The sequence below is a fragment of the Rousettus aegyptiacus genome, unplaced genomic scaffold, assembly GCF_014176215.1.
Source record: "Rousettus aegyptiacus isolate mRouAeg1 unplaced genomic scaffold, mRouAeg1.p scaffold_m13_p_4, whole genome shotgun sequence".
Lineage (NCBI taxonomy): Eukaryota > Metazoa > Chordata > Mammalia > Chiroptera > Pteropodidae > Rousettus > Rousettus aegyptiacus.
The window spans coordinates 154,741,856-154,769,750 of NW_023416307.1; the positions used below are offsets into that span (position 1 = coordinate 154,741,856).

The 27,895-nt window shown below is 63.3% G+C and overlaps 1 protein-coding gene across 10 annotated transcripts; it reads right to left on the minus strand.

Moving 5' to 3' along the window:
• On the minus strand, positions 1–26,218 carry PLXNB1 (plexin B1). Of its 10 annotated transcripts, XM_036218973.1 has the most exons (39): positions 25,104–25,335; positions 21,347–21,399; positions 20,349–20,660; positions 19,548–19,625; positions 18,505–18,687; positions 18,041–18,169; positions 17,826–17,926; positions 17,431–17,563; positions 16,995–17,151; positions 16,583–16,691; positions 16,399–16,507; positions 15,312–15,992; positions 15,011–15,133; positions 14,703–14,828; positions 14,186–14,279; positions 13,927–14,099; positions 13,618–13,769; positions 12,171–12,276; positions 11,850–11,986; positions 11,366–11,542; positions 11,009–11,180; positions 10,600–10,842; positions 9,741–9,917; positions 9,515–9,663; positions 8,923–9,023; positions 8,619–8,836; positions 8,256–8,434; positions 8,028–8,094; positions 7,638–7,784; positions 6,695–6,863; positions 6,320–6,423; positions 6,160–6,244; positions 5,767–5,939; positions 5,487–5,647; positions 5,251–5,398; positions 3,252–3,316; positions 3,035–3,110; positions 2,034–2,108; positions 1–748 (listed from the first exon to the last, which is right to left on the minus strand). In XM_036218973.1, the coding sequence occupies exons 3-39, from the start codon at positions 20,652–20,654 to the stop codon at positions 644–646; spliced, it is 5,688 nt and encodes a 1,895-aa protein (XP_036074866.1). In that variant the 5' UTR covers positions 20,655–20,660; positions 21,347–21,399; positions 25,104–25,335; the 3' UTR covers positions 1–643. The 10 variants fall into 10 exon arrangements, with proteins under 10 accessions (XP_036074866.1, XP_036074858.1, XP_036074862.1 ...); XM_036218965.1 differs by lacking the exon at positions 25,104–25,335 and adding an exon at positions 26,093–26,218 and having other exon boundaries at positions 19,548–20,660; XM_036218969.1 differs by lacking the exon at positions 25,104–25,335 and adding an exon at positions 25,878–25,899 and having other exon boundaries at positions 19,548–20,660.
• Between the last annotated feature and the right edge of the window lie 1,677 nt (positions 26,219–27,895).

The following is a 27,895-nucleotide window of genomic DNA, read 5'->3' on the forward strand; positions in this document are numbered from 1 at the left end:
CAGTGTGTTATCCTTTAATGAAGAGCTGGGTCAGTGTGGCCACCGCTCTCCCCAAGACCCCCCTGCCGCAGATGTCCCCCACCACTGGCTGCCTCTGACGCAGGGTGGCCCCGAGGCAGCCCACTGTGCTGGGGGCGGGGGGCGGTCAGTTTGCAGTGGCCTAGGAAGGGCGTTCCCTCGGAGCTAGGAACGTGGCAGCAGCAACAAGGCCAGAGGCAGCTAAACTGAGGTCAGGGCCGACGGAGGAGGTCAGGACAGGAAGTGGGGCCCTCTTCCTTCCTCTCTGGATCCCGGTGGGGTGAAGGCCAATGTCCAGTACCATCTCCCCGGGGGTCGAGGCCGTTCCAGCCACTCTCTGGAAGTCCTCAGTCCTCGACTCCCCGCAGACTGACGTCACACAGGAAACAGCCCCCAGGGTCACTGGGCTTGGGGAGCAGGCGGGGTACCATTCCATCGGCCTCACGGCTCCAGGCCCACGAGGTGAGTCCAGCAAGGCCTAGGCCAGAGCCACCGGGAGCCCGGGGGCCACCTTCCACTAACTCTGCTTGTCAGGCACTACAGGCATCTAAGAAGGTGGTCTGTCCCCTCGAGGTCCCAGGGCTGCTCAGGAGGGGACGAGGCAACAGCGGGGCTCGCCGGGTCCCTACAGATCCGTGACCTTGTTCTCCACGGCCGCTGCGATCTGCTGCAGCCGATAGCCCAGCTGCATCTTCTGGGCCGTGCCGTCCTCCTCCAGGGCGGTGATGATCTGAAACACAGGCCCCGACACCCTCAGCGGGGGCCCCCCGCCTGCTCGCCGCCTCGGCTAACGTCGACGGGCTTCCTCAGGTGCCGACCGGAGCACAGCTGGGGGTGCCACCTCCCTACCTCCCGCGTGACCGCAGGACCTCGCCAGTGGGAGGGGAGAATACCGACAAGGCACTGTGGGTTTTTAAGGACTGGTGAGGAGGGAACTGAGATTCTCATAGTGACAACTACCCACCTCCCCCGGGAAAATCATCTGGCGTGGAGGCCGGCCCCACCCGCCACGCTGGCCTCCTGCCCGCGAAACTCCTGGAAGCCCCGCTCCGGCCGCCCTGGCTCCCTGCCCAGCCGGCAGCAGGCCTTTCCTGGATTCCTGTGTGCCAGGTGCTGGGCGAGGAGCAGGGGCCCGGCGACGCCAGGCGGGATCCTGCCCCCGTGGGGCTCACAGGTGGGGAGATGGATACTGACCAAACACGAGCCACGCGCGAACCACGGCGCAGGGCTGCCAGAGCGGGAGCGGCGGGGCCTGGGAGGGGCTCGCCGGCCACGTCTCCGCAAGGGAACGAGGTGCGTCACACATTCCTGCCTCCCACGCCGGGGCACACACCGCTCAGAGCAGGCACCCACACGTCGCACGGTGCAGCGCCCTGCTGAGTGACCGCCCTCACTCCAGGCGCCTTATCTCTGAACAGCAGTGGCCACATCCCTGGTGCCCAGCAAATGTCTAGGGGACGAGTCTGGCGCACACTCAGCGGGCTGACTGGTGGGTGCTCTGATCTTAAGGCCCAGCCGAGGAATCCCTCGGGACCCCTCACCAGCCCCACTGTGCCCCACTGGTGCGATGCCTGGACTCTCCTCTCTGGCAGCCCGTGCAGCCTGGCCAGGCCCACACCCGCAGGGGCAGCCATGCATGGCACACTGCCACCCGTGGGCTCAGGTAAGGGTCTGAGCCAAGGCAAGGTCGGGGCAGAGGTGGCATCTGGGTGACCCTTCCAGCACATCCTACACGCCCGTCTCCAGGCTCTGGTAGGAACCCACCCAGCTGCCCACCACCACCACCACGCCTGGGAGACCTGCTGAGGAGCCCAGGTGTGGGGGTGGGGACAGGTAAGAACACAGCCAATACCAGGAGGCATGCTGAAGAGCACGTCCCAAGCCCAGGGCCCAGGCTCTCCCCTACTCTGTGTGGGCGGCGGGGACACCCAAAGGCCCCCATGCGAATTACAGGGCCAGATGCCCGCTCACATCCACCTCTTCAGCCCCGAGCTGGGGTCCGGGGTGCTGCCCACCTGGTCATAGTATTTGTTGATATACTTGTAGAGCTCGTGCAGGGCCACTCGTGCCCCAAGGTCTCCAGAGTAGTTCTAGGGAAGACAGAGAGAGCGGAGAGTGACAAGGGGTGCCTAGGACCTAGGGAAAGGTTGGGGGTGAAAGGGACCTGGGAGACAGAGGCAGGGACAGGCACTGTGTGGGGAAGCAGGGCCCCCCTACAGACCAGGATCCCAGGCCAGGCACGCCCCGCTGGGGACAAGGGGGCCTCCTTGGTGGAGAGATCCCAGGTCTGCAGCTTCAGCAGGGTCTGCGGTTGTACTGGGCCCTGCCTCTCTGCCCCTTGAGGCTCTAGCTGGGACCCTCTGTCACCCCAGGTGACCGCAGAGCCAAGCGGGAGAGAAGTCACTCAGGCTGTGACTCCACAGTTCTGCTCTGACCTTCATCAAGTCCTTCCTGAGGTCAGTGGAGTTGATGTCACCTAACTCGTGGAGCACTTATGGGGATCGAATGAGTATCTGATAATCGAAGCGCCCCACGTGTAGCAACACCCCGAAGGCACAGCTGCCGTTATCAGTGCAGCCGTTATCCTCGTTATCACCATCATTTCAGAAACGCTGTTCGTGAGCTCCCTGGGCTGGATGTTTGGGCTGCTTCAGGAGCACATGTGGCTCGTCTACACCCCCAAGAGAAGCAGAGCAGCAGGAAGGCACCGGCAGGCCGACCTGGGTGGTCCTGGCTGGATCCCGGCCACCTCACCGCCTTGGGGCTGTCGTCCACAGACCCTCCGACCGGGCCTGCAGGCACCTCAGAGCCAGGCTGAGTCAGGCGAGGCGGCAGCTACCAGGACAAGACCCCTGCTGCCCTCTGATGAAAGCTGGGAACCCTGGTCTTTGCAAGTGGCCATCGGAACATTCCGTGGCGGCTCTGAAGTCTTCCCAGCAAAAGAGCGGCATGAAGGGGGCGGAACTCTGGCAGCAGGAGGCGGCGCTTAACCCAAGGAGCGGGGAGAGGGCCGTACCCGGGACAGCTCGGCCAGGATGGAGTTCATCTCTTGATCACTGGCGGGGACAGTCTGTCTGATGTCCGCATAGTACCTGCCAGAGATCATGCAGACAGCAGCTGCTGGGAAAACCCGCCTACTCCCCCGTCCCCCACCGGCCCACCCCTGGCCTCTGCCGTGATCGCCCACCCATCTGCCCACCCCAACCCCCCGGACCCTTTTCCTGCCCCCCTACCTTTCCACCATCCGTTTGTAACGGGGGATGTCCCGAGCATACAGAAGTTTGTTGATGGGGGAGTCCTGGGTGCCAGCAGGCAAGGAGTGAAAGGGGAAAGGATGAGAGGCCCCGTGAGTGTGACCAACTGTCCCAACTTCCCAGCACTGTTTCAGTTTAAAAACCAAAAGTCACAACTGCCAGGAATGGCCCCCAGGCCCCGGCAGCCGGGGCGGCTGGGCACCGAGCCCGTTTCCTTCTGCAATGGCCTCCTCCACTCTCTCCCTTCCACCGATGTGCCCTTGAACTTCACCCCAGATTACTCCAAGGTCGTTTCTCAGCTCCGCCCGCATGCCTGCACCTGGATGCAGCAGGGGACTGGCATGCAGGGCGGGAAGGGGGTAGCGCCGCGGGCAGCCCTGGGCTGCTTCCCCCGTCCGTTTCCCATGTGCGTAATTTTAAAATCAGGAAACTGAGCCAGGAAATGAATAGCCCAGACCACGTCACTCCTGAGTAGCTGAGCAGAGATTTGAAGCAAGTCTCTCAGCTCAGAGCCCACGACTGTAACACATGCAGGACGTATCCTCTTCCACCAAACTACGGTCCACTCCCAGCCCTGCCCTGGCAGCGGTGGGCTCGGGGCAGCACGCTTCCGTTCCGGGGACCTGCTTGCCACCTTGCCCTGACGCGACTGGAAGGCCGAGGCAGGGAGGCGAGCCTCGGGCCCCAGGCAGGATGCGCTGCCTTCTCGCCAGCTCTCCACGGGGGGACGCTTGGCATTCCTAGTTTGGCTATTGCTGAGCTGCCCAGGAAGCATCTGCAGTTTCGTTGGGAAGGGACGGCAGTGTCCACCATGGAGGTGGCCCCTGGGTCCCGCCATGGCCCAGCGGTGCTCGGTGCCTCGCAGGCAGAGCAAGGAGAGCACGCAGAGCAAACGCGGCACTTGAAAGGCAGCACTACGGAGTGGGGCTGGCCATTTCGTTTCTTCATGGAGATCTAGAGATACACCTCTCAGGAGGTCGCGGGGCAACTGTGCCAGCACGGGGCTAAGCAGAGCCCCGTTCTCACACCTGCGAGAGCCTGGGCCTCGGCCAGGATCATCCACCTGCCCGCTGGCTGCTGAGCAGTCGCACAGGTGACTCCCAGCTGTCATGGGCCTTTCCGGGCCCTGCCCACGGTGACAACACAGCCCCGCCCGCTGTGCTACCAGCCGGCCCTGGCCACTTATTTTCTCCGCTTCCCAGCTAGCTGCCCCTCCGTGCCTGGCACCCCCAACCCTGTACTCACTGCACTCACAGGCGGACACCTCCACCGCCCTCGGGATTCAAACCCGGCCTGGAGCTGCCTTGAGATCATAGAATCCTGTCTCTCCACCTGGAAACCACCTGGCGCCCCACCCCCACCCCTGGGCTCGCCTCCTTCGAGCGTGAGCTCACCAGAGACAGGGGCCCAGGGGTGCCACGTGACCTCTTCTGCTTCCTCATCACCCACATCCAACCCACAGCTCCTGCACCCTCTTGCCCATCTTGAACCTGGCCATTGTCCTTCCCAAGGACAGAGCTCCTTCCCTGGACTCCGGAGGGCCCCAGTCCGCCCACTGCACAACTGCCAGAGGCCGCACCTAACTCTCAGGTGTGACAGTCACCCGCCTCCCCAGCCCGTTCCCAGGCCTTCGGTGGCTCCCATTTCCCCTTCAGGGTAAGCCCTCGGCTAGCGGCCCCACCCCTCCCCTCCCTGCCACACCATGAGGTTGCACAGCAACCCCTGTCCTTGCTCATCCTTAATACTGAGACACAGCCACCTCCCAGGAACCCCTGGGCTGGCACCCAGGACTCCCCCATCAAAGCCTGGCCTGGGGCCTGAGGCCTGGAGGTACAGTTCTTCCCTTGACCTTCCTCCTGGACCCTCTCAGGAAAGGGCGGAGTCCTGTGTGCACGCACAGCTCTGCCCAGCCTCTCGGACCACGCTGCCCCAGCCCCCCCCCACAGCCTCCGTGTCCCCGCCAACCCGGCCCGCTCACCCGGCCCAGCTTGTGGTCGGCCAGGGTGCAGGCATCCATGAAGGTCTGCGCGATGACCAAGAGCACCGCGTCCATGTTATCGGACGTCTGCACGTCGAACACGAACTGCGGGTTTTTGATGATGTTGATCCAGAACCTCAGGGGCAGGCTGCGGGCAGGGCAGGTGAGGCCGGTGGGCGGGCTGCGGAGGCGGGGAGGAGAGCCCGCACCCCTGGCCCGCCCGGCCTCGTGCCCACCTGTTGGTCTTCCAGATGTGGACAGTGTCCTGGTCGGAGATGCCATGCTGCTGGGCCTGCTCGTCCAGCAGGTCAAAGAAGTACTTAATGGCCAGGGGCACGGGGCGGCTGGTGCTGAGGATCACCTGGAACAGGTCGTCCACAAACTTCTGCAGAGTGCCCTGCGGGGGGGCGGGGACGGACCGGGGTGCTGGTCAGCAAGGGCGCCTCGGCCCCGGCCCGGCCGCCTCGCGGCACTCAGCCTGTGTCAGACGCCCCCGCCTGTCCTTCCCCGCCCCACCTTCATGGACAGCAGGCGGGTCAGGTAGATCTCAGGGATGGCCTTGGCTCGCTCGCGCTCCCCGCCCCGCAGGCTGCCCCTCCGTGGCCTGGGTGGCTCTGGCTCCTCGCTTGGCTTCACCAGGTGCCAGGGCCGGATGCCGCCTTCGTCCACATCCTCCAGCATTGGGGTCCCTGTGCCAAGACTCCCAGGCTTGTCACCCCTCATCGGGTGCCCCCTCCCCTGGGCACCAGGGTCGGGCCAATGCCCAGGGTTGGGGGCACCTGGCGGAGGGCTTCTCTGGGTGGAAGGGGTATAGACACGAGCCACCCTGAGGTCCAGAGGCTTTTCACCTGTTACTGGGGACAGGGCAGAGCAAGGGCCAAGGGCCGTGGCGGGGAGGGGGGAACTCACTCTCTCCAGAGACATAATCCTGGTTTTCCCGGAGAACGTGCTTGGTGAGGCAGGGGACCAGGGCCACAGTTGCTCCATCTGGGACCTGCCGACAATAGCCGGTGACCCCTGCACCAGCCCCATCCCCCCACGCCCCTCCCCCAGCTCCCGCCCCTCCCACCTTATAATGCTGCAGGGTGTTCAGGCGCCTCCACAGACCCTGCACCTCAGAAGTCACATCCTCATCAGAAAGAATGAGGTGTCCGGCCACCCCAGACCGCCACTCTGCAAGGATAAGGTGGGATGAGGTCCGGGGCTTCTAGGACGCCCTTCCTGAAGTGGAACCTGCCTCTTCCTCCACAGGGACAGCAGCAGCCCCATCCCAAATCCCCAAAGATCAGAAGCAGATGCCCCTCACCAGGTGAGGTCAGCCTGGAGAGCCCAGCTCTGCCAACTCGGTGTCCCACCCCTACTGGACGACAACTGCCTCCAGGACCGGCCCAGCCCTAACTCTGGCTCAGGTCGTCCCCAGGCCACCCTTCGCCTCCGCCCTCACCGACGTCCAGGGTGCGGGGGTCTGGCCGCTGGGTGACAGGCACTCCTTTGTAGAGCTGGTCCAGCATCTTCTCCTTGGCCTGGGAGATGGTGTCACAGTCCAGGACCTTCACAGGCACGCCCTGGGCCTCTCCTGCACCAGGCCCCACAGCCAACAGAGCATTCAAGGTCTACACAGGAACCACGGGAGGAGTCACGGCTCAGGCCACATGTGGGACGACCAAAGCACGAGGCCAAGGGCAGAGACAACCCACGAGGAAGACGCTGCCCCCGACCACCGACCACCGAACAGTCCCTAATGCTTGTCTCTTCACCTGCCTGCCTCCCCTAGGGACAACGGTGCCCTCCACTCTGTGACCCCAGCACCTCGCATAGGGCACTAGGAAATATCTATGGGGTGCAAGACAGAAAAAGCGAGTGAACTCTCGGCCCCCGTAACTCGGGTCCCCAGGCTCCTGGCTCAGCTGGTCAGGCTGAGGCACGTGAGGGAAGTCCCTGCCAGCCAGAGAGGCACAGGTCTGGCAGAGCCTGACTGGGCTTTTCCCAAGGGAACCTCAGGTGGGTCACTAAGGAGAAAGTGAACCCAGAGGGATGTGATGGGCAGGTCTGCCAGGGTGGCTCCCAGTTTGGTGGGCACAACATCCCTGGCAGGACACTGAGGCCATGTTCCTGGCAAAGCAAGGACGTGGGCCAGGACCGGACTGGATTGGCTGCGGTCACCTTGACTGTATCTCCAGCCTGGGGACCTTTGGAGGCCCTATCCCCCAGGTCTGGGCCTCAAGCTTTTATCCTGCTAAGCTAGTCTCAAAGGCCTCTCTCCCACTGCCAGCCCAAGGTCAGGCTGGCTCTATCCCCAGACACAGACACCCTCACACAATCGCACACGCTCACCACCCTCGCCCTCACCGACCGACACACGTGCGCACACACGCTCCCTCCCTCACCAGGGGACGGTACTCCACGTCCTCTCTGAGAAGGCGGTTGTCATTCAGGGTGTATTTGGCTTTGCCAGTCACGCTGTCCACTGGCCCCTTGTCTACCTGATGCTTAATTCCACGGAAGAGCATGTACAGAGGCTCCCCCACCGCGTCCTGGGGGACGAGCAGGGAGTTAGTTAGGGCCCTGGGACAGGTGAGAGGCATGGGGCAGAGGGGTACAGGACACCCCGCCCCGCCCCGGACGAGATGCAGGTGCGGACAGCTTGAGGTGACGGAGCACATGCTGGACGGGAGTAGGCAGGCTGTGAAGGGGTGGGTGCTGGGGGCCGTGTGGGCTGCGGAGCCCCGCCCCGCCCCGCCCCAGAGGACAGCCCCGTCCACCTCTGCCTCCCTCACCCTGACGAAAGTGTAGAGGCAGATGGACATCCAATTGGTGAGCAGCTTCTCCACCACCGTCTCTGTCCTGGGATGACAGAAACAGGGGGGTTGGGAGGTGCAGGGTCAGCAGATGGGGCTGTGGGACTCTCTTCGGCAGACCCCGGGGCCCCAGAGGTCCTGACGCAGCTCCCGGCTGCAGCTGTCCACAGCCACCCGGCCCCCACCGCTTCCGACACCCACACGGACCTGCGCAGCATCAGCTTAGGGTTCTTGGCCACATACTGGGCCACCAGGTCACTGAGCAGGGTGCGCAGGATGTCGGTGAAGTACTCGAGCTTCCCATGCAGAGCCACGGTGAGCAGAGAGGCCACGTAGGCGCGGTCCCGGGCGGAGAAGGTGCGCTGGCTCTCCAGAGTGTGGATGAACTGGCGCCGGAGAGGGACAGAGGGACAGAGGGACGGGTGGCAGGAAGAGGTGGTTTAGAAGCTGAGAGGGGAAGAGGGGGCGGGGCGGGATGGGTGGGGGCCAGGAGCTAGGTGCAGGGCAGGGCCAGAATCCAGGTGTGGGGCGGGGGCGGGGCCAGGGGCGGGGCCAGGGGCGGGGCTGCACCTTGGTGAGGAAGAGCTTGCTGTTGAGCAGATTGGAGAGCTGCCCCAGCCCCTGTTCCACAGTCGGTCGCCTGCTCTCAGGCACACCCAGGTCCCGGTGCAAGGGCGACTCCTGGTGCCCAGGGAAGAAGACCCTTTCGGCATACAGCTTGTAGTCAAGGAAGGGGATGCCGCTGCCCAGGAGGTCACTGGTGAGATCCGTCATCTCCGTCATGAGGTCTGTTGAGCAGAGAAGCCGGTGTGCGTCCCGTGTGGCTGGGAGCTGGCCTGGGCTGAGCCCTGGGGCCCCTCCTCCGCGGCCTCACCTGTGAACTCCTTCTTGCAGCGGTCCCGCACACTGCTCTCCAGGTTCTCCAGCTGAATCTGGACCTTCTTATAGTCTCTCAGGGCCTGCTTGCTCTTCCTTCTGCTCAGCACCAAGGTCAGGAAGGGAAGGGCTAGAGGAGGCCAGAGCCCTTGCAGATCCCACCTGGCCCAGGCCTGCCTAGGCCAGCAGTCCGACCCAGCCATGCCCAGCCAAGCCAAGGCCTCGGCCAGGATAATTTAGCCTGTCCCAAGCCCAGACAAGTCACGGTCACCCACGTCCTGTCTAGCCCAGAACAATTTAGCCCAGGGATCAGCAAACTATAACCAGGCCAAATACACTCATGACCTGTTTTTGTAAATAAAGATTTATTGGACCACAGCCATACCCATGTGTTTGCATACTGTCTGTGGCTGCTTTTGTGCTATAATGGCAGAACTGGACACTTGCAACTCAGACCCAGACCACAAGCCTAAAACATTTACTCTGGCCTTTACAGGAAATGTTTGTAGACGCCTGGTCTAGTCTGCCCCTTCCCAATCCAGCCACACCCCGCTCCCTGCCCCAACCTGGCCACATGTAGCAGCACCCACCTGTACATGAGGACAATGATGATGACTCCCAGAGCCAGGAGAGAGGTACCCACCCCCAAGCCCACCTGGGCTGCCAGGGGAAAAGCCGCGGGGCTCTCGCCATCATACTGCACGTGGCCCAGGGAGAAGTGCAGGTTGCCCATCTGCACCTGCATGGGGAGCCACCTGTGAGCAAGGTTTCAGCGCATGCCCCATGCCTGGCCCAGCCCGGGGCTTGCCCACTGACCGTGAACTCGGGAAAAGCGTCAGGTGCCTCGCGGAGGGCGTGGTGCCGCGGCAGAGGCTGCTCCGCTGGGGGCTCACAGTACAGGTGGTTCCGGGTCAGCGTCTTCACCACGCAGGGGCCCTCCCCGATCATGGCCACGACCTCCTCCTTGGACATCGCGAGGTCCAGATTCTCTCCCTGGAACACGGGGTCACTGATCGATCACTCAGAACTCTTCCCTGAGAGGAGGAGCTGGTGGTCACTCAGGTCCTGTCTTCCCAGATGTCGGGGGATGGTCCCGAGACTCACCCCTAGGAGCAGGAGCCTCAGCACCTCTCCCCCTGCACGTGGATGACAGTCCTGTGGTGTCTTCCAAGGTGCCACCTCCACCCCGACCCTTCTCTGCCCTTCCCTATCCTTCTTCCTCGAGTCTTAACTTCTCCAGAGGTCAAAGTCTGGAAATTATAAAGTCCCAAATTCTGCCCAGTTTCCTGACAGAAGCAGAGCCCCTACTATGTGTGCTGGCCCACCGGGCCAGTGACAGGTTGTCTGTTTATCTATGGCCTTTCAGAATGCCCACCTACTGCATGTGTCAGAACACATGCCAAGTGCGTGTCCGCAGGAGGCTGTCAGACGGGCATCAGCCCATGCACCTGTGTACCATGCTATGCACCTGTCGTGTCTGCCAAATCATCTACATTTTGTCACTCAGGTGCCTGCCATGGAGCGTCAGGACCCAGGCACCCCGCCGCCAGCCTCCTCCCAAAAGGTGAGGAGCCAGGTCCATGCCCCGGCCCCTGCTCCCCGACACCGCACCCAGCAATACTGCCCAGCAGAGTGAAGGGTCTCGGGTCTCGCCACGTCCGAGCAGGCGCCGTACCTCCACGGAGAGCACACTTCCGGGCTTGTGCCGAAATGGCGCGGTGGGGTCCTCGGGGTTGAGGGGCTGCAGAGTGGGGTTAACCTCATAGGAGAAGGGTGCGGGGTTCAGCGTTGCAAAGTCAAAGACCAGGTTGTCCAGGACAAATTCCACCTGGACCCAGGGGTCGTCGGGCAGGCTCGGCAGGGCAGGCGTGCGGCACACGAGGAGCCGGGAGGAGTTGACATGGCACGGCTCCTCGAACTGCGGCAGAAGGAGGGACGAAAGGGGAGGGTCAGCTGTGGGCGCGTGCAGAGAGGGGGCCCAGCAAAATGGTGCCCGCCACCCACGGCTGTCCACAGGGCAGGGCGCAGGGGAGAGGTGGACGACAGCTCGCCCAGGACAGGCGGGGATGCCCACGGTGTCCTACGTGATGACCGCCACAGAGGGCTCCGGGGGCGCATGCTGTCTCCGGGATCACGCGGCGCCTCCGGCCAGGCCCCTGGTCCAGCCGAAGCGCTCCTGGGGCCACAGTCACTCGGATTCTCGGCGTCTGCACCACATCCAAATTCTGGCCACGGACCCGTATCTCGCGTCCTCCACTGCAACACAGCCCGTGAGCCGCTCATAGCTGATGAGAACCAGGCTTCAACGCACAGCCCAGTCCCAGCGAAGGCAGCTCATCCCCAGGCCGGAGCCCCGTGGCCCCTCCCTTGCCCCATCAGCAAGAAAGCCCTGCAAAGACCTCCCTGCCGCAGGCCACGCGGCCACGCCCTTGGCCTGACACCTGAGGAAACTCTTCGTGGGGCCGGCAGAGGTGATGTTGGGGTCTAACGTGTACTCGAACTGGCTGTGTTGAAGCCTCCGCTCAGTGGCCCCGAACCGCACTACCACAGAGAGCGTGGCGGGCGCGGGGTTGGGGCTGGTCTCACACTGCAGCTGCTCCGCCTGCTGCTCCAGCAGCCTAGGGAAGGGAGGCAGGAGTGGAAGGCAGGCCAGGCTGGCCGGAGGGGGCCGGGAGGGGCAGAGGGATGATCCCAGGACACGTGACCCACTCGGGCCCCAGCTCACTCCCCTTCGGTGCTGACTGCCCTCTCCGCGGGCCCCTGGAAGCTGCGTTCCCACCACGGCCCTGGCTTCGGAAGGGTCTGTCCACTTTCCGACAGAGCAAACTTGGCCCTCGCCCGCTTTCTGCCCGCCCCAGTCCCCCCCCCCCCCCGCCTTCTCCTCGCGGTGCACGGAGTTTTGCTGAATGAGGAAGTGGCCCTCACAGGTGGCAAGGCTGGTCTCCAACTACCACTCGGATGTCCTCCAGCCGCCCAGTCAGGAGCTTAGAGCCGTGCAGGGTGAGGTGGGTGCCCCCAGCCCTGGGGCCTCGTGATGGGAAGATGGAATGCACCTTTGGGTCCTATGGGAAGGAGCATAGGGAGAGACAGACAGGCATCAGGCCAAAAAAACAGAGCGGTGGGGGGCCCGAGGCGGACAAGAAGGCCCTGGGGTGGGGAGCCCAGGGGAGTGAAGCCAGATGGGCTAGAAGGGACCAAAAGAGTGGGTGGCCCATCGGCAGCTGGGGGGGCTCAGCGGTCAGGCACCTGGTAGGCAAAGTCGTGCTCTGAGATGCCGCGTCCTCTTCCTGCCACCTCCACTGTCACGGCGCCTGCCACCTCCTCCCCGCTGGCCTCCGTGATACACACAAGGCTGTGGGCACAGGGCAGGCTGGAGTGCCAGGCCGTACCAAAGGCCCCTCGAACCGACCCGCCGGCCCCTCCCTGCCCCCAAACAGACGGCCTCCCCACTCCCCGCCCTCCACAAGATTGACAGAGGGACTTCCTTAGGGCGCACCAGGAGGGAGGCTCTGGCATCTGGGAATTAACATCCGTGGTTTCAATCCGTCAGCCCCGCCCCACAGCCCACTCGCACAGAGAAATTTCCCTGTGTGGCACAAATGTACAAAGAAACCGCGGAAGGCTGGTTGTGGGGTGAGTTACTGAGCCGGTGAGTGGGCCCAATGGCCGGCCGTCACCGTGTGCACGGCACCACCTGCGAAGTGGTGAAAAACAGTCCCCGAACGCCTCTAGTTAAGGCTGTGCATAAACGTGAATGGAAAGCAAGCGATCTAAGAAAATGCTGGTTCTTGGCCAGAAAACAGAAGCTCGGGGCAAAGTAAGCTTCAGAGTGTGAAGCCTGCAGTGTCTTGACTCCGTGACACGGTCACAGTCACTGCAAATCCTCTGAGGTGTGTACACTACCCAGGAGAGGCTTCCGCCAGAACACATTTTCATCATTTCATAAATCATTTCATAAATTGCTTTCGCCTCATGGTTCTAGAATCATTAACAGTCTAGACAGTCACCGAAAGTTCTCAGTCATAACACATTTAGGAGAAAAACTACATGCTCTAGCAACGCCATGTTTAAATCACAGATTTCCACGTCCTAACACGGGCCCACAGACCTCAGAGCTCCGTGGCTGAGTGTAAGGACCTGCTCTGGGGGTGTTGTGGACAGACTGTCCAGGTAACCCTGACATTCGGCCAGGGCTGGAACTCACTGCCAGTGGATATCTCCTTGAGGATGTCCCATGGATGCATTTTGGGGACCCTGCAACTGCCAGCCAGGTTATCACGAGCCAGAACCTCCGTGAGCCACAAACCCTGAGACCACAGCAGGGGTCCCAGGGACTGGACAGAGGGGCAGGTGTGCCACAGTCTGCTTTCTGGGGTAGCCTGCCCATTAGCCCCCTGCTACCACAACTACCTCCAAGGGTACTCAGAAAGCCAGTGACAACACACAGGTGGGGTCAGGAAGCAGAGCCACTTGCCGGCTCTGGGCAGTGGCTGGGGTCCAGGCCCAGGACTGGCCGCCCCCACCGGCAGCCCAGGCCAGGAAGTTGCAGGTCCATGCACGACAGGAACCCTACCACTGAGGCACCGTGACCAGAACCAAGGAAAGGGGGTGGGGGCAGGGGCGGCCCTGAGCAAGAAAGCCAACCACAGCGCCCACCAGGTGCGCCCTGCTCACGTCGGCCCAGCCGGCTCACCTGCTGGAGACCTCGTACTCCTGCGCGTCCACCACGCAGGGCACTCCGGCCACCCTGACCGTGTCCTGCACGTCCTGCACGTGTCGGCCCAGGTTGGAGCCCCGGACGGTGACACGGGTGCCTCCGTCCACAGGCCCAGTCAGTGGAGCCACCTGTTCCAGGACAAGGACTGCTCGCTCCGCCCGTCGACCCCTGGCAGCACGAAGGGATGGCCCCAGCCTCCTCGCCTTGGACCCCCTGAGCCCACAGCAGCCCATCTCCCCTCTAAGGGCAGCAGTGAGGAAGGGACGCCCCAGCATTTCCACACACCAAGTCGATGAGGGGCGCAGGGCACTGGGTGGCCACGGTGTCCGCCTTGCCACAGGCCTCCCGGGCCACGCAACGTGAACGCTCCCCTTGGCACCACACACAGCCGTACTGGGGCATGGCGGTCTGGCAGCGGCTGCAGTCTCCATGTCCCACGGAGCAGTCGTACAGTACCACTGGGGGCGGCAGGGGCGAATGTGAGAGGCAGGCCTGGAGGAGCCCTACTGCCACCGGCCAGTACCAGGAGCCCCAGGTGGCTCACCGTGCAGCCCATCGGCACTGTCCACGCGCAGACGGCCCGCCCGACGCAGAAACAGCCCCACGTGGAGCTCCGGCTGCAGAGCCTCGTAGCTGAGCTGCAGAAGTGGGAATCCAGTCAGAGTCTAGGGCCAGGGGAGGCATCAGGCCAGGAAAGGGGCGCTCAGAGAAAGGACCGAAATGACTCGCTACAGGAACACACGGTCAGAGGTCAGAGTGAGGGTGCAGGGACCCCATAGGGCCACGGGGTCCGAGGTCAGGGCTACCGAGACCCCTCGGGGACACAGAATCAAGAGGCGGAAATGGAGTGTAGGGAACCCGTGGGGCTAGAGGGCGGGAGGTCAGAGCCGGGATGCAGGGACCCCAGAGGACGCAGGATCGGAGGTCCGAGGGGGAGCACCAAGACTCCAGGGGTCACAGGGTCAGGGCCTGAGCTGGGAGGAGTGTGGCGCGGCCCGCTGGAGTCGGCAGCCAGCTCGTGGCCACGCGCCCTTGCCCGCCCAGGCGCTTATGACCTGCACCTGGTGCCGCTGGCACGTGACACGACACCGGGTATCCGGAGGCGGCTCACACTCGACCTGGGCCTCCACCACCACCTCACGGCCCTCCAGCTCCATCACACACTCATTGCTGTCTCCTGGGCTGTCCTGAGGGTGGAGGACACGGCTGTCGGGGCAGCCAGGACCGGCGGGCCCCACCGGCCCCCAGCATAGCGCCTGGGTGAAACAGAGACCCGGGGCCATGTGCTCTTCTCACTCCCCAGGGCTCACGTATAGTTTGCCAACAGCCAAAGAGGCCACAGCGGCACCTGCGAGCAGGACGCGCTCACCTGGAAGAGGTGCAGGTTCCTGGCCAGCAGCCGGACTTCTCGCTCCACGCGAACCGGCATCAGCATGGAGCCCTGAATGCTCTCCACACAAGGGCAGGCGCCTGCCCCCCAGTTCACCTCTTCCTGCAGGCACCAAGGGCAAGGCAGGCTATGGGGCTCGCCCCGCCGCCTCGGCTCCTCTCTCCCACACAGCAGCCCCCGCCCGGCCCCCTCCCCGCCAGTGCAGGACCGAAGGGCGAGCGAGGGGCTGCGCCTGCCCCGCTCCCCGCCCCCGAGGCCCCCTTCCTGGGCCGGGCCTCACCAGCTCCCAGAGCCCGGGGCTGTCGTACTGGTAGTCCAGGCTGGACAGGAGGATGAGGGGGGCGGGCGGGCCCTCGTGCTCGGCCGAGTCTCCATCACCTGAGAGGAGGGCGGAAGTGGAGAAGGCGGGCGCGTCACCCCCCGTCCACTTGTCCGCCTCGGGCAGCTCGCCGCCTTCTCTCATGAGCCAGTCCAGAGTGGGCTTCGTGGAGCCAGCGGCCCCTGGGAAAGTGATGGCAGGAGCAGTGCTGGGGGGCTGGTCTAGGGGTGCCGCAGAGGGGAAGGCCTCGGGGCCAGGGGCGGCAGGGGACGGTGCCGCTGCATCTGAGGGTGACGGGTGGGAGGCCAAGAGGTCCTCGGGTGTGGCCATGGGTCCGAAGTCAGTGAGAGCAGGGACAGCCGTGCCAGGTCTGTCCGGGAGGCTGGGAGGGACAGGCTCCTCATGGAGCAGTGACTCTGTGGAGGCTGAGGCAGGTGTGGGGCTGGGGCCCGCCCGTGGCCCCCAGGGGTGGAGCGGGGAAGGCCTGGCCCCAGGTGGGACGTCCGAAGCTGTGGCTGAGGAAGGGACCCCAGGCTTCATGGGAAGGGTGTCAGGAGCAGGGGTGACCGTGGCCCTGGGAGCTACAGGTGGGAAGGGGGTGGGTGCATCTCTTGCAGGCGGGGCTGGGGAGAGAAGCGAGCTCTGAAGGGGAGGCAGAGAAAGAGCGGAAGGGCCACTCAGCAGGCAGACACGGGAGCAGGCAGCAGGCAGGCAAAGGGCGTGTTAAGAGAAAAGGAGGCCAAGGAAAAGAGAAACAAAAACAGCCCATTAATTTTCCAAAGGAGAAAAGGGGAGGGCAGGCTCGGGGCCTCTGCGCTGAGGTGGGGCTCCAGGCCCAGACCTCCCCGCCTCTCAGCTACAAACGTCCTCTCCCGAAACAGGCGGGACGGCGGCAGCGTTTCTCCGGTGAGTTGTCACACACCGCAGCTCAGGGGCTCACAACCGAGCCTCGGGTGGGCAGGCAGGCACACAGACCCCAGGCCGTCAGAGAAACCCTTACGAGGGGACCCTAACCCTGCCGTGCGGCCCAGCCCGGAGTCATGCTCACCTGTTGGCTGAACACCACGGGCCCGGCATCACACGAAGCCTTGTGCGTGCACAGGTGCTGCCGGACACACCAGTTACACCCCCAGCGGCTGCTCACGCAGGCCTGGCACCTGCAGGAGCACAGCTGTGGGGCAGGCGTCGCCACGGGACAGCCCCGGGCCTGGGGTTCAGGGCGAGGGACTCACTGCGCAGACGGGCGGAGCTCAGCGACAGCCACGCAGTCGTAGAAGGACAGAGGCGCCGTGGCGATCAGAACGGCGCCGAACCTGAGCTCCACGCTCACAGAGACGTGGTCTGCAGACGGGGAGAGAGGGCCAGGGCTGAGGAGTGGGGAGGGGCACTCGGCCCCCCGCCAAGGTCCTCAGGTCACACGATGAGGTCAGCACCCCGAATGGGGAAAGGGCACCCAGGATTGAGGGAACATACTCCACGGGGCACAAAATGGGGACTTTAGGGGCCTAGGGACTCATGGGGGGACCCAGAGAGGTGTTCGTTCAGGGCTCTTTGACTGGATTTACACCTCACTCCAACCACACCAGCTAGAGCAAGAGGGGACAGGGCTCCCAGGCCCCGGGGCTGGCCCCTTCTCTCACCCACCGGCTCCTCTTGGCAGCACTGGGGCCTCGCTAGGGTCTGGGGAGGGGCACATCACGCCAGCACTGGTCAGCAGGGCAGGACTCTGGTGTTCCCCGAAGTGGCAAGAATACGACTCCCCCGGCCACAGGAGTGGCAGGTCAGGTACAGAAAGGAAGACCTGCCAAGAGAGGCCAGGACACACTGTCTGAGCCACTGGGCAGCAGATCGGGGCTCATGCTTTAAGGAGTAACCAACGTGGGCAGGCCAGCAGCCACCAGCCCCAGAGCCTTCACAAACACCCTCGGGCTTGGTTAGTAACACATGCAGAAAGTGAGGCCCCAAGAGAAGTGACTCGTGAATGGCCATGTGGCATGTGGTACACCCGTCACCAAAATCCCAGGTGTTGACCCATCGCCAGAACCCTCCCACCAGGGTGCCGCCCGCTCTGGTCATTCACCTCCTTCCTCTCCTCTCGGCTGAGGTTGGCAGGACTCATGGCCGTTACTTGCAGACAGCCCAGCTCCGGCTGGAAGCTCCACAGCCAGAGCTCTGGGCCCTGGCCCCGCGAGCACTCAGCGCGGCGGCTGCACCTGGGCAAGAATGGCCAGTGTCCGTCCGCCTGTGACCCTCACAGGGCCACTGGCAGTTCATGGGGCAGAGACACCTACAATCCTGGGGACCTAGGCAGGATCCTCAAGTGGGCCATGACATCGGGCTATGTGTGCTCTGGCGAGACACTTGTACCCAGGGTGGAGGACAGAATGGGGGACTGGGACACCCCGGAGTCTGGGTTGAGAGTCAAGGGCCAAGGACGGGGCCGAGGAAGGGGCTGGGAGTCGGTAGGGCACTGACCTGCCGAGGAGCACACACCACCCGCAGTACGGGTCCTTGTGAGCGAGACAAGATGCACAGTCCAGGTGCTGAGCGCAGGAGGCCACGGGAACCTTGAGGAGCTATGACGACAAAGAGGACTCGAGGTCAGCAGTCCAAACACCAGTGGCTCACCTGTGTATGGATCCCTGGCCCCACCCACGGCTCCTCCCAGAGGACAGGTCCCTGGCACTCACCGTGCTCTGGGTCATGACAAACAGGTGTTCAAAGGCCCCATCAAAGGTGAGGTCTCTGCTCACGGCAGACCCCTGCTGGATGCTCTGTGTGATGTATGGGTGGCCATCACTTCCGGGGCCCAGGTAGACCTGAGATCAAAGACCACAAGGGCTGAGACCCAAGCCCATGGCCACAGGCCCAAGGCCGTCTATCTCTTGACAATGAAGCAATTTACAGGTAGATTTCTTCCTAGGCTGTATGTATAGGTCACACCACCCAGTCCTGGGACAGAAGTGGGGGATCACGGGAAAACAGTACACACCCCTAAGAAAAACATAATGCATCTTGCCCGGCCTGAGGCTGGGGCATGTCATGGTCCCATGTCCCTCCAGGAGTCACAGGGGTAGCTCTGCCCAGGCTAGATCCCCAGCAGCCTGTCCCCTCCAGACCTTGGGGCAGGGCTCAGTACTTCCTGTGGACTCACCCTGTGCAGCTGCCCTTGACTGTCACCCAGGAAAGCAATGGTGTGTCCATCCTCCACGGTTACTGCCACAGCTGTTAGCTGAACCCCTGACCACTCTAGAACTGGCATGGCTTCCAAGGGGACACGGCTGGCCATAGGGCTGGGAGTGTGGTCTGAGCCACAAGGATAAGCATCCAGGGTGTCCTGCAGGCAGCGGGAAGTACCAGTAAAGCCCTCCCCGGATAACCTCGCTGCTCCATCCTCCGGACAACCCCAGCATCTTCCCCAGGCTCTTTGCCAGCTCTCCCTGAAGAATTCTGTTTTCTCCCCAGGGCCTCCTGGGATAACCTTGTCCCCGCCCCCAGGCTCTCTGCCGGCCTTCCCTGACAACATCTCCCACAGCCACATCCTTAGCCCTGCCTCGGCGGCTTATCTCCAGCTGCCTCAGACAGTCCTCGGTAGCTCTTTCCCCTTCTTTTGATCTCTATCTGTCTGGGGCTCCACCTTCGCCCATCCCTGGCCTGGGAACTGCTTTCTCCAGTGTAAGCACAAGCCCGGCTTTCTCCTGAAGACTCCGCCAAAGTCTCTCGCAGCCTGCACCATCTCCGAGTCCACTCACCTGCACCCTGCCTCCTCGCTGACTCAGTCCCCCCGTGTGCAGCTTTTCCCTTTTTTTTTTATCCATCCCGAGGCTAAAGCCAAACAAGTCTCAACCCCGCCTGCCCTCTTGCTCAGGAACCGAAAACAACAGGTCCCACCCCTCTCCCCCACATTCCAGGGAGCTGCCTTATAGCCCAGAACCCCAAACACCTTCTCAGTCCGCCTACGTAAATGCCGCCCCTTCAGTGCCTGGTCCAAACCCTCCACCCCCCGCATAGCTCTGTCCCCTGGATGCCACGCTTCCATAGGTCCCCCTCCATCGCCTAGACACAGGAAGCGCATACCATCGGTCGACCTGACCAGCCCCCACCCCACCACCAGCTTCCCAGACTCTCCAGACAGCTGCTTGGCAGTGAATGCCTGGCCGGTGGCCTCGCGGTGGCCTCGTTAGTGCTGGGACTCACCACAGGCAACTGTGCACAGTTGGAATTGACATCATACTCGATGTAGGCCACCTCGTCCCCGTCCTCCGTGCGGCCCTCCTGAGTGTAGCAGGCATCGCGCGTGCGGTTAGCAAGGCGGTCCACCTCGTCCAGGGGGAAGGCACAGAGGGCAGAGGCCCCCGAGGCCCCCGCTGCTGCCGACGGGGGCCGGCCCACAGTGGGGGGAGCAGCGGAGGAAAAGGCTGCATAGAGCACCTCCCCCTGGGCCACCTCCTTGGAGGTGGCCACGGCAGCGGCCTGGATCAGCCCGTAGCGGCCACCCTGGCAGGCCAGTGGCAACTCCACGTAGGAGTAGTAGTGCTGGTCCCGGAGGCACACGCGGGACACATAGGCACGAAAGGCTCTGGACTGAGCCTGCAGGTCCCGCCGCAGGAACAGGAAGTAGGCGCTGGCCCCACGTGCAAAGGCGCTCACGAAGTGGTGGCTGTACTCAGAGAGGCGGCCCACAGCCAGCTTGGCGGTCTCCTCATAGGAGAAGGCAGCTTGGGGGTCCGGTGGCCGCAAGGCCCGGGTCGTGATGGGAGGGATGCCGCCCCCCACCCCCCTGCTGGTATATCCCCGCCCCACAAACAGGAGGGGCTCCCCAGCCAAACCCTGGGCCACCAGTCCCACCGTGCTGACCGCGGGGTCATTGGCCGCCACATACTGGGTGTCCCCAGGCCGCTCCGGCCGCAGCAGCAGCTGCTCGAGCTGCCCCAGGCGCCGCTGCTCACAGACGCCCTGGTGCACGCTCCCGCACACCACCAGGGCCCCTGGGCTCACCAGGAGCAGCTGGTTCAGGTTGTTTGTTGGCTGGGCCTGGGGGCACTCCTCGGGCACCACAGGTGGCAGACAGTCCCTGCTATCCAGCACAGGGCCAGTGGGCACAGTGGCCTCCAGCTGTAGCTCTGGGCTCAGTTGGAACAGGAAGTTGGTGGCTCCTAAGTAGATGGTGCCTGAGGTGGGATCCCGAGCCAAATGCTGCAGGTGCGTGCCGTTGGGACTGAAAGCAGCCGGTGGAGCGGGCTGGAGGGTGAGGACCCACCCAGCCCAGAGCGCCTGCAGAAGAGCTCGGCCAAGGGCAGGCATGGTCACCTGGTGGGGAGAGAGGTGGAGCGGGGCTCACGTGGCCCCCCGAGTGCCATGGGGCCACCGGTGAAGGACAAGGCGATGCCATTACCAAGATGCCCCTCCCAACCCAGGGGCAGAGGAGAGGACGAGGCTTACACAGACACTGGTCCAGGATGACCGCAGGACCACACGCCAGCGAGGGATCGGGAGGGCTTCCCTAAAAGCTTCCACACTGCCTGTTCTCTGTCAGCGCTATTTTCTCAGACCTGCACTCCACCCTCACCCTGCACTGCCCGGTCACCCACCGCACGGTCCGAGGGTGAGAGGTCGGAGGGGCAGAGATGTGGGAAACATCCCATCCCCAGGCACCAGGGCCTGGAGGGGGCAGGAGAGTAGGCGATGGGAAGGAGGGGCCCAAAACCCCAAGGAGGGAGTGGCCCCTTCTTCACAGACGTGTTTCCTGGACAGAAGGAGGAGGGCGGGCAAGGTCGCATGGGCTACTCGCAGGGCAGGGCCTTGGCACAAATTGGACGAAGGGCCTTTCAGGCAGGAATGCAGAGGTAATAAGCACAGAACCAAAGGGCCAGACAGAAGAGGGAGGTTAAGGCTGCCGGGGATGAGTCCTGAAAGACTGGCCCCATCCCGGAAAGCCCCCAGCAGAAGTAAGGGTCACACTTCTCCCAGATGCCTAGGTGTGAGGTCAGGCTCACCTGGCAGGGCCGGCCGGGTCAGGAGGCAACAGCATGACCTGTGCGGGAGTCACCTAGCCAGGGAGAAAGCAGAGCGTGAAGCCGGGGGCTGGGCTGCAGGCACGCGGAAGCAGCACAGAGGTACCCCCTTCCCGCTGCCCGGCCCGCCGGTGGAACTGGGCCCAGCCTGGCCCTTGGCCATCAAACACATTCCACAGGGGACGCCTCCTCGGAGCCCACACAGGGAGGGGGAGGGCGGCAGAACTGGGAACCCTCGGGGCCTGGGAAAGGGCAGCTAGGAAGGAGCCCCGAGGCTGGCAGGGCCCAGGCGGGCCCCTAGCACGGCCCTGCACCCCTGCAGCCCCTTCTCTCTTCTTGGCGTTCTCCCATCCTCACCCTGCTGAGGCGCCCAGGTACACACCCTCCACCCAGGCCAGGGGCCCAAACCGCCACCGGCACGTAAGCAGACGTGCTCGCGCATACCAGGAAGCAAACGTACCCTCCGACCTGCACGCACACACCCCCACACGAGCACATGGGTGCGGGCATGCAAACAGATGCACACAGATACAATCCGTGCACACAGAGCAAAAACACACAGAAACACAGGCAGACGCACCACACACACACACACACACACACACACACACACACACTACCCACGCAGATACCTGCACGGAGATGACACATCCACAGCCTCCTTACACACAGAAACATGCGCATCTCACAGGTACGCGCTTTGCACGGGCACACATCACAGCCATCTACAAGGGACGCACACCACCACCCAATTCAGACACCCACCAGCACAGACTCACGCACACTTCCCTCGTTTGAACCTTAAGTCCTAGAGGGCTGTGGAAGCCAGGCCATCTCTTGCTAGCAAATGTTTGTAAGAAAATAAAGAAGTGAATGTTGGTGTAACTCTTGCCTCTCCTAAAGGTCAGAGCAGAGCCAGGGTCCCGGGGGTGTGGGGACTGTCTAAGAGGAAGTCACTATGCCCAGCTGTGGCCCCAAACCCAGGAACTTCCCAGACCTGGGGTGCCTGCTCTCCTCACAGACCCCTCCTTGCAGGCCCCAGCTAAGGCCTGCTGGGACCACGAAACCATAGCAACACTATCATCCTCTGCCAGGAGCATCAAGGTTGGTACAGTGCTGGGACAAGGCCATATACATCACAGGCTGGGAGACACTTCCTCTGCTTGCCTGTGCCCAGGCCACACTGTTCCGCCCTTCTCACAACCCAGCTGCCATTCTGCCTGTGGGAGAGCTTCCCTCCACCCAGGTCAGCTCCTCCCAGTCAAGGGCCCCAAGGGGTGTCCCTGAGGCTGCCCTAGAGTGAGCAGGGCTGGGCGCAAGGCTTGGAGGGAAGTTCAGCAGCCCGCTGAAGCAGGGAAGCCGCGGCCACGGCCGGGCTGGGCTGGGCACTGCTCCCGAAATAGCTTGGGGGTTTCCATTTTTAGTGTGCAGAGAACAGGGCAGCTCTATGGGAGCAAGAACAAGGCCACCTCTGTTTGCCACCAGAGGGGGCGGGGAAGGGGGTGGCAGGGAGAGTTGCGAACCCGGCGAGAAGCCCAGGAGTGTGGCAAAGCTGGGCTTCCCAGGAGCCCCCCACCTTGCTTCCAAGGGGTAAGGAAAGGAAGTTTCCTCCTCTGGGAAGACAGCGTCTGCCTGGGATTGGCGGAGGCCACCTCCCGCACTCAGCTCCTGCCGGCTGTACCCTGCCACTTCCAGCTCATGGATGTGCCTGGGGCAGAGGGTCCGGAGTCAGACCAACATCCACTCCTTTATCCGCTTACAAACATTTGCTCAGAGCCTACTGTGTGCCAAGGTTCTCCAGCCCTCAAGGGGGAGCCACCAAGACACTCCCCACATGTAAAATCACAACTGGGTGGCCCGCAGGAAGATGGGTAGGACTGGAACAGCTCCTGGCCAAGCCGGTGGAGGCTGGAGGCTGACCCAGCAGGCTTCCTCAGTCACCGAAACAGGGCCCAGCACCCCTTGCCCTTCTCCACAGACGGCAGCTGGTGGCGGAGGAGATGGGCCGTGACAATGTCTCCTCCTTGTCGGGCACTCTGTTTCACTTGACCTCTGCCACAGGCCACAGAGCAGCCCCCGGCCCCTCCGGTCAAACCTCCCACTTCACAGGAATTGGAGCACATTCCTCTCTGCAGAGTCTCTGGGACACGCTAGAGCCTGCGATAAAGGTCGAATCCTCCAGCACCCCCATGCGATCCATGCCGGTGCTCCCCCACACATGCTCCTCGTTCCTGAGCTGTCTCGCTCCTCCCTGCCGTCACGCAGCCTGTTCCCACCGCCTGGAATGTGCACTCCCTCTCTGTCCCATAACTTGACTTGCAACCATCATCTCCCGGCGGCTGCTAGCCTTCCTGGTCCCCGCCACCCCCAGGCTGCTCGGTCCTGTGGTGGCTGTGCACACTGCAGCTGCGCCATGGGCTCTCTGAGCCTGATTTGCCATGTGCAGAATGGAAGGCAAGACTGACCGCTCTGACCATTAGACGTGGTATGGTGTGTGCCGGGCATTGGTGGCACCAACCAAGGCCACTTTTCTCCCTGTTCCACCCTCTGGACTTGAGGTTCCATGAAAGAAGTGTGGCTTTTGATTCAGAGGCCCCAGCAACTTGGACCAAGCAGGTTTAGCACCAAGCAGGTGCTCCTTGTATGTTGAAATGACTCCCCCCCCCCAATTTCATAGCTAAGGAAATCTTGCCAGTATAGGGGAGACATGGGGTTCTTTAAGCTACTTGGCCTCTCGAAGGACAAGGTGTGGGAGCCCCACTTTAATTAATGACCAGGCCAGGGCAGACTGGAGACCATGGACTGCAGCCAGGCTTCACGTCCCCAACCTGCACAGCCAGGATCTCCTGTCCACTCTGCAGACCTCAGGCCTCGCTGAGGCGCACAGCCGAAGCCTCACTCTGCCTGTGCCCCGGCCTGTCCTGAAGCCTCTTCTGGCCCACCTTACTTCGGACGTCTGCAGCAGGGCCCAAGCTGCCTAACTTTTGTCTGCAAAGAGCCAGCACCACCTGTGCCCTCCTGGGGCTGTCCTCACTACCCGAAGGGGCTCGCAAACTCTGCTCTTCCACACCTGCGGAAGGGTCAAGTCCCAGGGAATGAGCAGTGGGAAACCAGCCGTTCCTTCCTGTGCTCCCGCTGGGCGTCCTGGGTCCACCCAGAGGAGTTACTCATTGATAGTGCTGTACTGCACCCTGCTCGCCCTGTTTTCTGTGTGTTGATGTCGGGTGGGAGGATCCACCATTTACCCAGCACCCGCGAGGACCCAAGGACAGTCTGAGCACGGAGAAGGAAGTCTCCCTCTGGGGGAGCGTGGCAGGAGGCTCAGTCCGCCTCCAGCGCAGTCCGTAAGGGCTGTTGTTACTGCACGAGAGGACGCTTCGACCTCCCAGTCGGCTCTTCCTCGAGCCACCTCCCTCCTCTCCGGACTCGCAGGGAAGGGACCCCGCCGGGGGTCCTGGGAGGGCGGGGAAGGGGCCGGCCGGCTCCGGCGGAGGCTGCGGCGGCGAGGAGGGGGCGCGGAGGAGCGGCTCCACCTCCTCCGTCTCCCAATCGCGTTACAGGCGGAGCCGCCAGACTTTTCCTTCGCGCGGAGAAGTGTGGTCCCAACTCTCAGGACCGAAGCTGCCCACCACTCACCCGGGCTGCCCCTGCCCCGCGGGGTCGAGGCTTCGGGCCCCTCCCCCCAGGGCGCGCCGCAGCGCCGCGTGCCCACCGCCCCGGCCCCGGGCCCCGCACTCACCACCGGGCCGGGCCCCGCGGGATGAGCGCGCCGAGGCGGGCGCCGGCCGCTCCGGGCTCGGGATCTGCGCGCGGCGACCTCGCGGCCCCCCCCCTGCACCCCCGGAGGTGGGTCTGGCGGAGCCGCAGCTGTTACCCGGAGACCGAGGGGCGGAAAACTGCGCCCGCTGCCCGCCCCTCCCGCCGTGGCGCTGCCACCGCGGGGAACAAAGGAGACAAAGCCGCGTCGGCCGGGCCGGCTCCGCTCCTTCCCCCCGCGCCCGCCGGGCCGCCCTCCCCCCGCCCGCCGCCCAGGCCAGGCCGGAAGCAGCCGCGAGAGCCGGGCGTGCGCCCCGAGCTGCCCGCGACGCCGCATTCCTGCCCCCGCGGACTCCGCACTTGCCTAGGGCGGGGGACTCGACCCCTCCCTTGTGGGGGGCAGACAGCAACCTGGCGGTAGCCAGGGCAACGCGGGTCGCGGCGAGGGAAAGGGAGAGGAGTGGAGCGCGGACGGCCCCACCCGCCCCGCCCCCGCCGGGCCTCACCTGCGCTCCGCGCCGTAACCGGAATGGGGAGCCCTCCCGCGACCCGACGGGCCGGGACGCGGGGCGCGCTCTGCACCCCCAGGTGTGGTGGTACAAGCCCCGGGCTTCTTCCAGCCTGCCAGCGCTGGGTGGGACCCACGCCCCTCACCTGCCCCGCCTGTTCCCAAGCCACCACCTCTGCCCTGCAGTACCCCGGGCTTCCTCTTTCCAATACCCGGCTCCAGTGGCCGGCCTCCTCCAACTTTCTTTACCTGAACTCCTAGGCGCCTTGTTTCTCCCACCGCACCCGGTCCTGCCCACCGCCCCTACTCCCAGGACTCCCAAACAGCCAACCCCTCCTTCCGGCCCCCACCTCTGGCTGTGCGGGAAGAGCGCAGCCTTTGGGGCTGGGCCTGGGTTTGCGCCACCACTAAGCCAAGTAACCTGACCCCCGTCCCCCACTACACACACAGGGCTATTTGCTCACCGGCAAGTGGAGGTGATACCACACCTAGCCCGGCTGTTAAAGGAGGACACTTCGGCTGTGCACAAGCAAGGGCACATTTCCCTCCTTTTACTCTGGCCTATACCTGGACCCACCCATACGAAGCCTTGGGCAAGTCTAGACTCCCTCGCTGGCAAATACCTGGGCCTTCGGAGGGAGGAACCTCTGAGCAGAAAGGCTCTCTCCAGAGGCCCATTTGTGCCCCCTGCTGGGCCCTTCTCACCCTGGCCTACCCACTGCAAACCGGAGCCAAGACATGGCCCATCCTATTAGGGTTTTTGGAGGACTTTGGCTTTAAGGCCATTAGGATGGCCTACTGGGGGGAACAATTTGTCATACAATTACGTGGAAGTCCCCAGAGCTCCCCCAGAAAGTTCAGGTCATCCATACTGGCTACTGTCCAGAGCTAAGAGCACAGGCACCCTCTTCCCGTTTGACACTCCCCTCCAGGATTCTGCCTTCACTCTCATCTACCCAGCTCTGCCTTCCAAATTCTCCCCTCCCTCTACATCCTTCCAGCTTTCGGGTCCAGGCACTCAGCTCCTGGTCTGCAGCGGCACGGCACCCCATCCCCAGTTCCCTTATCCCTGGCCTCCGGCCTCAGAGCCCCCAGGGGTCTGCCCATCTGGCACCCCAATTCTCCCACTTCATTCTCTAACCTTATGCTCCACCCTCCCCTACACCTGTCACCTCAGCCAGGTGAGTCCCTCACCTGTCATGGCTTTCCTGCCTGTGCAGCTTGTGGGGAGCCCCTTCTATGTGCCTGCAATCCTCCCCTCCCGAAATCCATTCACTCAAGTGCATACCCCTCAGGACCTACCTCACTCAGAGGGGCGCCTGGGACTTGCAAATCCCACAGCACCCCTCATCTGATATGGCACCTCCAACCCCATCAGGGGGGTAGGCATCCCAAATGCAGAGGTCATTTCATCCCATGCCATCCTGAGGAACCATTACAGAAAAACAATGCCAAGAAAGAAGTGACCAGATGACTAAGGGACCAGGAGCTCAGAGGTTCATAGCACCTGTGGGGCCATTTGGGCCATGCTCACCGTCCAGGCCTGAGCACAGGCTCCAAAAGGCAAGGGCACCCTGAGGGAAAACTTCTGGCTCCACAGGAAGCCCCTACCGCAGACCCTGCATGCCACCTCGGTCTGCTCTGACAGGTACTCCAGACCTGTGAGGCCTCCACTACTCCCAGGAGAGTACAGAGTGCCTCCCCACTGCTCCTGTTTACTCAAGAACACACAAGGCCACCTGTGGCCATTTAGCCCGGGAGGTCAAAGGCTGCCTTCCCCCTCTAAAAAGAGAGAGGTCAGGTGTTCTCAGAGCAGTCTGCCTCCACACGCTCTGCTGCATCTCCCTTCTCTGGGAGGCCCCTCCCCATCACTGCCTCTCTGTCCACACTGCTGGTGAGCTGAACCCAGCCCTGGTGGCACCCTGGTGCTGCCCAAAGCACTCTGCACCAGGGACCCTGATTGGCGACCGATCCCTGTAATTATGTCCCCAGCATAATTTACCGACTCTTTCCCTAATCTCTCTTCCCTGCTTTCCTCTGATCATCCCTCTGGTATTAGAACCAGGAGATTCTCCCCATCATGTCAGAGGAAGTGATCCAGAAGAGGGGCAGTAACCATGGTCACCAATGGGTGGGCGGCAGGCTAGGTTCCATTCACCGGAACACCCAGGCAGCCTGATACAGGGCAGGCCAGGAAATCTGAAATGAAAATGCAGGCCTCAAGGGTAAGTGCATCCAAAATGGTCCTGAACCAAGGACAAGACAAA